Here is a 14,024-nt window from a genome sequence, read left to right on the forward strand (position 1 = left end):
CTGAATGATCATAAAATATTTTTAGACTTAATGCAATTGTATTCAAAACTTAAAACTCTAAGCAAACGTCTTACTTTAAATTCTCTAAAAGTAGTTTTGTATATTTAAAAACAAATGTGAGGAAAATTTCTCCACATAGTTCCTGTATTGAAATTCAGAACACGTTCTTTGGCACAACTACCTACAGAAGGAGAGCATAAAACAGTACATCTTCGAGTTGTCTTGGCACGTGTGTCTGGTGTTTCATGAATTTACCATAATGGATGCCAACGGAACTCCACGACAACTGACTCCGAAAAGAGGAGTTTTATGTCGCGAAGAAGTTGGAAAACCTGCAATGTTTCCTCTTTCCCTTGAAAATTTAATTTCACGTTGAACACATTAAAAGTTTTCTTTTACAAAAGTGCTGCATGGAATAGCTGTCATTGTTCATTTATTGTGTTACATTTTGAAAAGAATTTGAAGAGATACCTTTTATAAAAGTAGCTCTTTTGTGAAAGTATCCATTATTTTTATGGATACTTTTCTTATTTGATCATTTCATTTTGCTTGGAAATTCTGTTCATATTTGATTAAATTTCTTTCATAATAACAAAGCATCGGAATTTGTAAAAGTGCGTGTTTATATAACTCAATATTTTAGATGTTCATGATAGCTGCAACTAAGTCCAACTAATAAAAATGGATGCACGGCAAAATTTTTTTTACAATTTTGTTATTTTCAAAATGCGGCGATTATTAACCAACGTATAGCAAAAACGCTAAAATATTCATACACATTTCTGTTTAAATAGTATTAATGTATAAGTTTCATGGTGTGATATACCCATACACACCATACAAATAATGCAATACAAAAGGAAAAGTATACGCTTGAATTAAGCTTTGTAAAGTACGTGACACGTATAAATAACCAAAATCTTACTTATACGTGTCACGTATAATTTAGATTAGTAATCTAAAGTATACATAATCTAAAGTATTTGTGTGTCACACAAATTATAAACGGAAGTAAGCAAGCAATAAAGGCGAAAACTAAATAAATAAATAACTAAATCATTGTTAAGCATTGCAAGTTGTGAAACCGATCTTTTCCAATTCGTTACAATAATTTAAAATCCCTGGGAAAAATCAATTTAAAAATAAAGGATGTGGTCCGAAAAATGTTAAAATATGCACGGCGAATATTTATATTTTTGACATATTGCATAGCTTATGTTCATACAGGTTCAGTAGGTAACTATTGCTGGCCGCATTTTTTTTAGCTTCTGTGTAAAAAAAAAAAAGCTTTTTAAAGCTGTGTGTGTTCACATTTATTCTGTGACATATTTTGATTTTTGTTACTAGGCAGTAGCAAGAAGATAAAAATATCATTTTCCTTTATCTCTCTCTCTGCGTCTCTCACTTTCAATGCAACATTTTTTGTCGTTTTAAGATGACAACTTTATTTAACCTTAGAAATGAAATAGATATCAAAAATAAAGGGTATCCTTTGAAAATTGACTAAAAACTGCATCTTTCGGTCTTCTAAAGAGAGTAAATTTTTTATATTAAGTGGAAAACCAGATTAGGATTCTTGATTTTTTTTCAATAGGGAAGGAACAATCAGAATTGGATCAAATTTAAAGGATATTTTAATCATATTTTGAAGTACACTTTGATTTTTTTCGAGTCATTTCTGCCAGAAATACAGGAGTTAAAAGCTGATGTCCATTTTTATCTGTAATTATTACAGAACTTTTTTTTTTATCGTTAACAACATATTTCCTCAGGATATTAACCTGATTATGGTTAAAAAATAAAACATTTTATGCTTTTGAGGTGTTTGATCACAAAATTCACGTTTTTCTACCATTTTTGTTCACCTTTTTCGCATTAAAAAACTATTTACAAATAATATTATCCCAGAATTAGGTTCATATAGAGTGTAATTGAATAAAGAATATTCACACAAAATTTCGGGACGATATGCCTATAACGTTTTTTGCTATGATGCCAATCAGTTGAAAAAAAAGTCGTTTCGAGAAAAACGCGATTGAACATTTTCGAATCTTCAGTTTTTTAAGTGCTCATAGCATTAGAACTAAACGGAATTCTGAATTGAAATTTTTCAACATATTCTCAAATAGTTCTACTAACATTTTATGACAAAAAAATACATTTTTTTATCCGTATAAACTGATTTTCCCCCGTAATGCATATTAACTATTCACGCATTTTGCTTTGGAAAAAAATATGCCAATGAATCTAGCTGATCCCTTTTTTGAGAAACATACACAGCGACACACATTGTTTGGCCTAGGTAAATCTCTACAAAGTGTAAAACTACATATTATGATTCACAAAATTAACTTTTCTTGTTGTTTTTCCTGCTAGTATATAATTTTAAAAATAAATATATTTTCTAAAGTAATGTATGTTAACTTTTGAAAATCGCTCTTAAAATATTGTATTTAAAATATAAAAAAAATATATATATATATTGTATTCATTAAAACTTGAGTGATGCAAACTATATCGATGATTATCATTAAAAGAGTCACGGTAAGAGTTTCTGAATGCACTTTGCAGATTTTTTAACAAAGTTTAAGGAAAATGTTTTAAAACTTTACGAAAAGCTTGGATAATTTCATTTTATAGCGTGAGTACATCTTATTACTCCTGAGAGAATTTACTGGGATAATAAATGTAAATTTATTCAGATTAAAGTATCTACGTATAACTAACAATTGAAGAGAAACTACTTGAAACAAAATTATTCTTCTCCGTCATTCATTAGGATAAGTTAAATATCTTCAGATCAAAATCAATTTATACAATAAGGGAAAATATATGTTAAAAGCGATGCTGTAGTAAGGGAGGGGGGATCTAGCGATAGAGAACACCGTCCTACAAAACGTTCGATTTTTTAATGTAAAATAAATGCAACGTAAATTTGTTTCAACAACACCTTTTCTTTTGGTAAATTTCCCCCAAACCTCATGGTGAGTATCCCCAAACTTGTTTTCCTAACCACTGCACTAGTTGAAAGAAAACCATTTTTAACTCAATAAAATCAGAAATTAACTAGAATTAGCATTTAGTTTTTTTACAATTATAAGTGAAAATAAAAACTACTGCAATATTTGGCTTTATTTCTCACATTTGAAGACCACAGATTTTATTTATATTTTTTAGCAGGTAGGAGCTAAGGATGCCGCAAAGTATCATAGTATGAAACCTTTGTTGTGATGAAACAAAAAAAGTTTACTTCAAGGTGGCATCCTTCATCTGTATTAAGAAACTTATAAACCCATTATTTCAACTCGCAAATAATAATAGGAACCCTAAATATTTTCCGATTTTCCTCATAAAATAATACAAATATGCTAAAACGAAGAGTATCTATAAATCTCTTTAATAAAAAAAAAAAACACACACACATATTGATATCTATATACTATACCAGAAAAATAATTGTCTAGGGTTACTTAAAAATGTTCTGACTCTTCAAAATAATGCCGGATCTTGGAAAAATTTGAGAACCTCTGCTCTAGTATGGAAACATATTTTTTAACAGTTAAGCTTTACATCCAATCAAATAAGCTCATTGAAAACCATCGTTTTTCCATTTTAGAATTTCCCAAAAAAAATAAATAAATAAAAAAAATAAATAAATAAATAAATAAAATAAAATAAATAAATAAATAAAATAAAATCCTTACATATTATTTCTGTAGCCTTTTTTTTTAATTATTATTCCTACGCGAGATCTTCCCCATTTCTTGATCGATTTCTTTGATTTACCCCTCATTTTAAAGCTTAGTGTGCAGGCTGATGAGGAAAAGTAGACCCACAATCTAAAAATGTTTTTTTTTCCTTTCAAATGTTACTGTTTTAAAGCACCGAACTGAGGTTTTCAGTTAAATTTATAAGTTTAACTTGCGCTGAGACCGACAGAGCTGAATGGCTCAATCGGCAGAGCGTTCGACTGGTAACCGAAAAAACGAGTGTTCGAGCCCAGCCCGGACGATCCTTGCATCAAAAAATTAGACAAATTTCACGCATTACATGAATACTTAAAAACAATAAATAGCACAAGTGAGGTAATAAAATTAATGAAACGGAAACGCTCCTTGCTGTTACAAAAACGTGATGCAACCTGTAGCTAAATTAAATCTAAATTGCTTAAGATTTTAGACTATAATGGAATAAGTTTTTGTTCCGAAAAAAAATCGCATACTGAAATGTAGATTCTTATAATGAAAGTTTTTGATCCTTTGTACAAATAAAAAAAATACTACTCCGAATTGAAATTACGCTTTTCATTTAGTTAAACTATGAATATTTATTAGAATACGAAGCAAAACATTAAAAGTACAAAAAACTTGATGGTTAAAATATAATTTTTTTTTTCTTCCTTCGGCAAAAAACAAATCTCCAGTCACATTTTACTACATTCGAAACGCTACGCTTAAAAAAAGAACGTAGTTCGAATAATTTTGTATTTTAACCGTTCGATTAAATGATGAACACGTGCTGCCACCTAAGCCATAATGGTTCAAGCAGCACGCGATAACAAATTATATAAATATTCAAAATTAAAAACACTTCTCTTCAATATCTTATGTATTATTTTTGTGGATTATTTTTCTGTCGGTATACGAGATCTTTCTTATTTCTTGAAGAAATTCCCACTCATTTTAAAGCTTATCGGAACGGCTAATGACGAAAAATAGATTTATGATCCAAAAATCAATTTTTCTGAAACGTCCCTTGCTGTTGCAAAATCTTGATGCAACCTTTTGTTCTTATGTAGATATTTTAAGCAAATTCTAATACGATTTTCCAATTCTTTGTGTCGCTTTATGCGAAAAAAAATACAATTAACGATTTTTTTTTTTCAATAAAGCACTGGACTTAGTTGCTTGGTCGAATTGATAAGCTTTTTTTTTTTTTTTTGGTAGAGCGTTCGGCTATAAACCAGCTGAACTTCAAGCCCGTCCGGGCTGTCCGACATTATAGCTTAGATTACTAACATGCATTACATGTACTCATAACATACAACAGCAGAACACAAGCAAAGCAATAAAATAAATGCGACGGGAGTGCTACTTGGCGTTTCGCCTCCTTTATGCAGGCTACAGTTCTTATTCAGATAAGTTGACTATTAGTCGAAAGGTGTTCTTCCGTTCTTTTTTTTTTTTTTTTTTTTCAAGCTTTGACTAAGTTCAGACCACCTGCATTATAATGTAAGCATAAAAAAAGTATTAGATTTAAAAATTCAGACCTCAAGGTCATCCTTTTTGTGCAGAAAATACTTTTTCGTTGCATTCTGAAATGTAGATTTTTCAAATAGCAGTGTTCGACCTTTTGCATAAATGAAAAAATACCACTCCAAATTGAAATTACGAGCTTCACCTAATAAACCTTTAACTATGTATTCGAATTGGATGTAGAACAGAAGCATTAGTAAGAAATAATTTTCTACTCCTCTGCTTTAGGCGGAAAAAAATTGCACTTAAAAAACAGACTCAGTTCAACTGGTTTTGTTTTTGAATTGTTCGATTAAAATAAGAACATGTGCTGGTATTCAAGCCGTAACGATTAAAGCAGCCTGCTATGGGAAATTGTACCAATTTAAAAAAAAAAATAAAAACACACATTTTCCATATAATTTATTATTTTCCTAAAGTTTTGGTTTCAATCGCTATGCAAGATCTTCCTCATTCCTTAATCAAATTCCTTTTTTTACGAACATTTTTGAAGCGTATCATGCTGGCTAATTACAAAACATAGGCGCAAGGGTTTTTTTTTTTTTTTTGTTTGTTTGTTTGTTTTTTATTGGTATGAAGCTTTTTTGCTGTTTTTTATTACACCTGCTTCAATAAATAGCATTTGAAAACAAAGGCGCAAATGCTCGGTTGGTGGGAGTGTCGTGCTGTTAATCAGAATGGCGCCAGTTCGAGTCCGTGCCAATAAATATCTCTTTAATGTTCCTTTTTTCCCCTCAGATGCTCACATAGGCAAGACTGTATTTACCACAACTTGTTTTTTCACATACACAATTACTGCTTTTCCACGAGTCACTCAGTCACACTTTTAATGATATTTATGTTTGCATTGAAAATACGTACAACCAAAAGGTGAACGGTCATCACTTTATAACAACGTTGTATTTAACGAGGTTTTGTTGCTGATGTCTTCATTCTACGTGTCTTCTTTTGTGCATTTACTTTTTTCCGTTTACTTTAATCCGTTTACTTTTTTTATTCTTTATAATATTCTTTCTTTAAATTTTTTTAAGAGCGAAATGCCACATGAAACAATTTGAATCACAGTGCGGAGTTCCAAACGAGTCGACTAGTAAATTAAAATAAATAACTAAAATAAATAAATAAATAAATAAATAAAAGTAACCTGCATTATTTAATGCAGTACACTTAGCGATATTCAATACGTGAATTTTAAGCGTACAGAAGCTAAATTAAGCATTGTACCTAAGCGTCTGCTAGTTGAAAGTAGGAATTTCGCTTTAAAAATATGAACCTAAATATTCCATTGCTATACAGTTTCTTATTCATCGAAATTTTGCTCATAAAAACTTCATCTATTCCCTGGCATAGCAGAGCTGAACAGATTTTCCGCCTAAAATGTATTTCTAACAATACGCTTTTTATTTCGTACCACAAATATTTTTATCGCTTTATTAAATTATTTCCTATCGAAACCTGCGAGTTAAGGATTTTGAGAAACCGTAAAAAATCTTTTTGAAACATCCAATTTTTGCAGAATCCATATTAAAATTGGGCACAAGTAAAGTAGTAGCTATCTTTTCTGGCAAATATATGTGCTTTTTCACCGAGACTTTAAACCATAACATGATGAATTGCTCTTAGAAGAACTGACAGCATGAAATGGGGGGATTGCAAAAGGCTATTTTTGGCTTTCGATACTTTTCTCTCGTGTTGACAGAGCACTCTGTGAAGAACATTGTAGGAAAAATCCGTATATCTTTGAAGACGTTGGCGGAAGGAAGACAGATGACGCTTTTGATAGCCGTAAATTTTGAATGGTACAATATTTATGCGACGTTTAATAACTGACGAAGGAAGCGTATTGATTAATCTATTTTCTTTGATCAAAAATCGATGAATTGAACAGAAGAATCAACAACAAAGATAAATAAGAATTAATTAAACTGCGTTGTGGACAAGAAATTAATGTCAGTTGTGATAAAAGTGTGTAAGATTATTTCAAGTGTTAATCTGCACTAAAGGTTTTTTAGAATTAATATTGTAAAATTGATCCTGAAAAAACGTAGTTGCAAGAGAATATTGAACCGCCGTATATCTTTGAAGTTTTGTCATACGTTAAAAGTGTGCTGAAACCATGCTGAAATTTACTTTAATTACAACTCATTGTTTTGGGAATTCTGAACGTAAATAATAAAATAATAATAATAATAATAATAATAATAATAATATGTTCTTTGAAAAGGAGAACATGGTAGATAATTAGAGTGGAGTATTAATGATGATAATAATAATAACATGATTATTGATAATAATAATAATTTTTACAACGTTAATAATGACAATAATAATAATACTAATAATAATGTACTACGTTTTTTTAGAAAAGAGAACATAGTAAATAAAATTAGAGTAAGGTATTATAGGTAGAGTTATTTTTAGACTCATTTTATGATTTTTCAACTTGTTTATGTAGTGTTCTTTACTTTTATATTTTCTCGTTCAATGCGTTGTGTAGTAAGGAAAATTACATATTTTCCTATGCTCGCAAAGAATTATTTTTACTTTCTTCTATATCTAGTTTATATAATAAAGTATTGGATTCGTGCAAATTTTCGAATTTCGAGTTTTGACGGATTCGGACATTCTGAGGTGTGATGAGTAGATTTCGACAATTTTTGGAAAAATGTCTCTGTGTGTGTATCTGTATGTGTGTAACCGGTTTTTTGTGGCCGCTCTACAGCAAAACCTACCGCATGAAATCGAACGAAATTTGATACACATATGTGCCTCTATGTGAACCTGTGCCCATTGGTTTTTGGTGCAAATTCCTCAAAGGGGGCTGGAGCAATGAGACGTTTCTTGAGTTATGAGTGCCAGCTATTCCTCAAAAAGTAACAGGCAGAATAAAACTAAAATTTGTCCATATGTTGTTTTTAAAATGTACAGGAGCTGATTCAATTTCGGTATCAATAGCTCAAACGGGAGATGAGATATAGAACGTTTTTTGTCGTTACTTGTGACTGCTATATCTCAAGAAATATTGAACGGAATAAAAAAAAATTTATAGACAAGTAGCCCTCAGGAGGAACAAGTGCTGACTCTATTTTCACGTCAATAGCTGAAAAGGCGGTGGTACAATCGAACGTTCTCTGGTTTTCATTCCGAGTGTTGTATCTCAAAAAGTAATGCTTCGTTCTGGATGAAATTTGGAATAAATGTAAACCTAGTAAATAGGCATTGGTTCAATTTTGGCGTCAATCGCTCCTAGGGGGGGGGGGAGCTGATTTTATTTATTTATTTATTTATTTATTTATTTTAATTTTTTTTTTGCAAACGTAAATATTTTTATTAATGCAACAACATGAAAGATAAATCGTAATAGACTGTCGTCTGCGTATTTCGTGTGATTTTAATTGCTAACAAATGATCGGAAATATTTTCTCACTGATTTAAAATGTTTAACTGTTGTCATCTTATGTTTGTCAACAAAAAAATTAATCAAAAGGTCAATACTTGTTGAATAAAGGCAAATATAACAGGCAGTTCCTCTTGGATAAAGGCAACTGTCCAAGCAAAAACTTTACTGAAATAAGATCAACAGTGAATAAAATCTACGCAAGAAGTTAAACAGCTGCATTCAAAACGTTCTCATTAAAGAAGGGTCATTAACCTATAAAAGCCTTCATTAAAACAAAGGTAGCAGTACCTAAAGAATTACTTTACAAAATGAGAAAAGGTTCGAAAAATCCTCATTCGAGAGCTTATTTCACTCAAGCTTGTATCTAAACGTGCGTAAATACGTTTGCAAAACAAGGAATAATAATATGCGATTAGATTTGGTTTTCCTCAGAACCTTGAATTTCGAAGCAAAGAACGAATTGGATCCAGGACAGAAAGAATTTTTCTTTTGAATATCTTAAAAAGTAACTTTTTTTTTTTTGCTATTGTCTTAAGATTTCCCCAATCTAATAGTATAGCAAAAAATTCAATTTTTTAAACATATTTCGAAGTGTTAAAACATATATCTCTCACTTTTAAATATCAGCAATGTTTTTAGAAAACATTAGTTCTGGAGACAAACTTCCTGTTCAAGAAACAGTGTATAACTCAGTTTTAGCTAGGGTAAAAGGGGCGTGTCAAAAAAGCAATTTCATTTCGAGTCGCAATAAAGCAGAAAAGTTATAATTGGTGATTACTAAATTACCAAAATAATTATTGAAACCTCATAATATCGTCAGAATGCGCAAAGTGCTTGTTAAAAAGAAAAAATGAATAGCTCTTTTTTTTTTTTTTGCAATTCCCTCCCCCCCCCCTTCCAGACTTTGCTGAAGTAGTGAAATTTTCATTTTTTGTTCTTACATTTTCTTAGCGCCAAAAACATTCTGGATTAATAAATCATAAGAAAAATAGTTATCTGGGGAATTTAGGCAGTAGGCAATATTGGAAGGGTATCTTAAAATCCCTTAAAACTTTCATTCTTTACAAACAAGACACCTTTTCAGATAATTTTCGAGAGTTTTGATAGTCACAGCTTATACTTTTAATGTATCATGGTTTTTTAGTTAAAATATGTGTGTGTGTATGATTTGTAGAACGTTAAAATTTTTAAGAAAAAAGTCTACAGCGTAAATAATTGTTTGTTATTGCTGTTGAATCTCCAATTTAATAAATATTTTGTTCATCAATATTGATGCATTTCCGACCTCTTACTTTCATTACAGTTTTCCTAGCTATATCTATCCGGTAAAAGAAAAACTTTACTGCGGAATTGATATTGACTTTTATTCCTTCTTTGCCTCTTCGCTATAACTTTAATACGTATAGAAGTAGGACTGAAGTACGACGAACATTATTGTATTGGATTTCATTTTCCATAACACGTAAAGGCATTCTGATAACACACGAAAATCGATTCGGGAGGAAAGAACTCACAATCTCAGGTTGCCAATTTTCCAAAATGTATCAGTGCTTATTAAATGATTTTTATTGATTTTGAGCAAACTCTGTTTTATCGTTAAATATTTTCGTCTTCTGCTGCAAGTGTCCTAGGTTTTAATCAGATGAAAGCTTATGATTTTCCAATGAGAACGTCAATCTATATTTATTGTTTTTTTTTTTTTTGGCGCATAATTTATCATTTTGGATTTGTTTTAATTCCGAAACACTATGGGGAATCATCATCATTGTCACTGCACTAGTAGTTCTCACTACATTGAAAGTGGACACTCATAAAGATAAAGTAACTAAAAAAAACAGAGGCACCCAAAAATTAGCTGAAAATTCGTTCAAAAGCAGGCATTGCAAAGTTAAATAATATTTTAGAATATTGCAATTTTTGCGCAATTTCATAATTTATCTTGTTTTTTTTTCTTTCTAAGTGTTAATTTCTGGTGTAGTGACAACAACTGTTCTTTTAACTTAGCTGTAAGTCAGTTGACGTTGTGTAACAATTTTAAATCGTTGAAGCAAAGCTTTGGTTGAAGTGCTTAAAATGTTTAATATGCAAAGGGATTATCATTTTTTTTAATGTATGTATTTTTATAAATCTAACTTGTTTATATGGGTCGCCCCTGCTGGTCCATGCTGGCCTCCAGCATAACCCATCACATAGTTTACCAAACCATACGAGAGCTTTTATACGAGTACGTAAGCTGAAGTTTTTCTTCAGCTTATTTTTTAGTAAGTTTAATAATATAAAAAAAATTAAGTTTTATTTTCAACTGGTGGAACGCCCGCAAAATGTCGGAGCATTGCATGAAAATATTCTGTTACATTTCGAAATTTTCTATAGAAACAGCATTCTTGCCCTAGTACTTTACCGTGGAATAAGATTTTCGATAAAAAGTGCTGGAAACATGAATAACAGTACTCATCTCTGGGCCTTTGAGGACACACATTCTTCCGGATGTTGATGAGAATCACAGCAACAATTAATTGTTCAACAGCAGTGCGATAATGCACCAATGCGATAACAAACTATTTCTTTTTTTTTTTGGAAGTACTATTGCTTTTAATCTTACTACTCTTAATCTACTTTTAAACTTCTAATGATTGAGAGCAAGAAAAATTTCGAAAACCTATAGCATTTGAAAAGTTTTAAAGCTCAAAATCCACTAATCAATGATTGCTTAATTTCATCTTAAAACTTGGAATTTTAATCTTTATTATAGCTGACAACATAATTACTGTTATTCATTTTTGTTTTTGGGAATAATTTAAACTCTGGTCTCACCAAACAACCAACGACAAAGCTAGTTTAATAAAAGCTAATGAAAAACACTTGATTTCAAACAATACTGTTTTGTAACATTCGCAATTGCTCTTAACAGCAATAAGAAGATTATAAATACATTGCACAAACCTATAGGGACTACATGGTCTCTTCTCCTATATTTTCAGGTTACGGTCACTCAACACCTGCTACTTGGGGTGGCAAAACGTTCTGCATGTTCTATGCACTAGCTGGCATCCCTCTCGGTCTGGTGGTCTTCCAGAGCATTGGTGAGCGTCTCAACACTTTTGCTGCCTTCCTCCTCAAGAATCTGAAACGAGGACTGAGGATGCGGAACACCGACGTTTCAGAGACGAACCTCATCATCCTCATCTCCGTCCTATCGACTATTGTCATGACCACGGGAGCAGCCGCCTTCTCCAAGTATGAACTGTGGGATTATTTTGATTCTTTTTACTACTGCTTCATCACTCTGACCACAATTGGTAAGAATTTTGATTCGTTTTTCATTGTTTTTCTTCTGGTTAATTTTGGACAATTAACATTAAATTAACTCTTTTGCTCGAATCTCAAATTTTACATTGCGTCTGCTACGCATAAGGCAAAAAAATATAAACAAATAAATAAATTAATTAATTAATTTAAGTGAAAATAAGAAAAAAATCATTTTTTCTCTCTAGAAAACTACTATAAACCACAGTCACTCATAATGTTTATTCATATTACGGAAAAATCCACAATCAAATCAGTTTATCTTTGAGGAAGGTTGTAAATTCTCTGCTTTCAAACATTTTTTTTAAAGTTTTTTTTTAGAAGATAATGTATATTTATAACATGATCTGTCTGAATAAGAGCATTGGACTTATCGCTCACGCTTTCTTTCTTTTTTTACTTTTTTTTACGAAGAAACGAAGGTGTATAACTGAGATAATTTGATCTACGACTATGATGATGTTTACCTCTGTTTCGGGTTATTAGGAAGAGTAATTGACGCTGAGTTGAGTTAAGTTTCATTCGTATTATTTTGGGACAAAAATTGTCCCCAAAACCAGGTAAAAATTGTCAAGATCAAATCTCGATCGACCAGATCCAGACAAAAGTATTAGAGTGCAAATTACATTCAGGAACCAACACGGAGAAAAACCTAGCAAAATACAAGCAAAAAAGTTCTAGGTATTCGCCTAAGGTAGCCAATAAGTTCCTTGCCAATAGTGGCATTTGGGACTCATTCACGAAGCTGAAAATAATGTAATAAATTTAATTAATAACAATGAGCTTTAGAGACTCATTCATATTTTAAGTTGTACCTTTGAAATGCTACTGTCTTAAAAAATTCCAGCGATTTTAACTCAGAGTGAGTAAATTTCCACTCCTTCCCAGTTTTGAAAACGCACTTTCCTTATAGGAGTGAATTTCATTCCTTTTGCGGAGCGGTTATTTTCACTCCTTTTGGATAAGCTCATTTCACTCCAAGACAAGTTATTTTCACTCTTTTTTAAGACTAAATTAATATCCTAAATGAGTGGCTGCTTTCCGTTTTGGAAAGTCGATATTTCACTCTTTTTTAGAATAAAATAGGTAAAATCATTTCACTCTCATTTGGTGAAATTGTTTTTTAACCGTGTTTTCATGTGCTTATGCTGTGTACTTGAATTTAAAACTGTTATTTCATTTGAAAAAAAAAAATTAGTTTTTAGGTTAAAAAAAATGTGGAAAAAAAACTGTTTTTAGTGTTTCCGAAGATGATGCACAAAAACTGTATGGTAAGTACGAAGAATTTTCTTTTTTATTGAAACTTTAACTGGTAATATTTCTTGAACTACTCGTATATCGTTACAAATCACACACGTGCAATATTGCGTACATTTCCGAATCTAAAGATTGAAATAAAATTAAAAAACACACACAGTTCCAAATAAATAGATTTAAAATTTTGAAATTCTATATTGATATTATCGGTGTGCCTTTTAACATTAATACGGTTTTAAAAGTTACATCAGTCCAAATTAATTTAAAAAGTCACTCATAAATTATGACAAGATACGTTTGAATTCAATTTTGTATCTTCGGGGCCATTCATTAACTACGTAAGGACAATTTTGGCAATTTTTGACATTCCCTTCCCCCTATGTAAGGGTATGTAAGATTCCCCCCCCCCCATCTTACGTAAGATTCTTTTTTTTCTTCACAATAATAAAATAACAAATATTACATCACTGGGATCGTTCTTATATCAACTATCATTATTATTTTTTAAACCTTTTTGAGTAAAGAAATATTTACTGTAAGGAATCTAGACCAAATGTTTTTTCGGCAAATAATTTTTGTATATGATGAGATAATAATTAAAAATAAGACATACAAAACACAGTGCGATTTTTTAATTATATTTTACACGTTTCATTCTTTGAAACACAAGTAAAAAACAGCTCATCCTATAATACATATTTTTACCTTAATGAAGGAAATGAAATATAATATTTGCCAAACCACTTGATCGAGGATTTCTAATATAAAATATCGGCTTGGAAAATATTACGTAAGAATGGATCTAC

At 30.8% G+C, this 14,024-nt stretch overlaps 1 protein-coding gene across 2 annotated transcripts in view; it reads left to right on the forward strand.

Moving 5' to 3' along the window:
• Nucleotides 1-14,024, forward strand: part of LOC129221917 (two pore potassium channel protein sup-9-like) — a 94,447-nt gene that overhangs the window by 63,045 nt on the left and 17,378 nt on the right. For both annotated transcript variants that reach the window (XM_054856295.1, XM_054856294.1), the window contains exon 2: nucleotides 11,637-11,954. In XM_054856295.1, the coding sequence (XP_054712270.1) occupies nucleotides 11,637-11,954 (318 nt within the window). The remainder of the gene's footprint in view (nucleotides 1-11,636; nucleotides 11,955-14,024) is intronic.

Source organism: Uloborus diversus, chromosome 5 (genome assembly GCF_026930045.1).
Source record: "Uloborus diversus isolate 005 chromosome 5, Udiv.v.3.1, whole genome shotgun sequence".
Lineage (NCBI taxonomy): Eukaryota > Metazoa > Arthropoda > Arachnida > Araneae > Uloboridae > Uloborus > Uloborus diversus.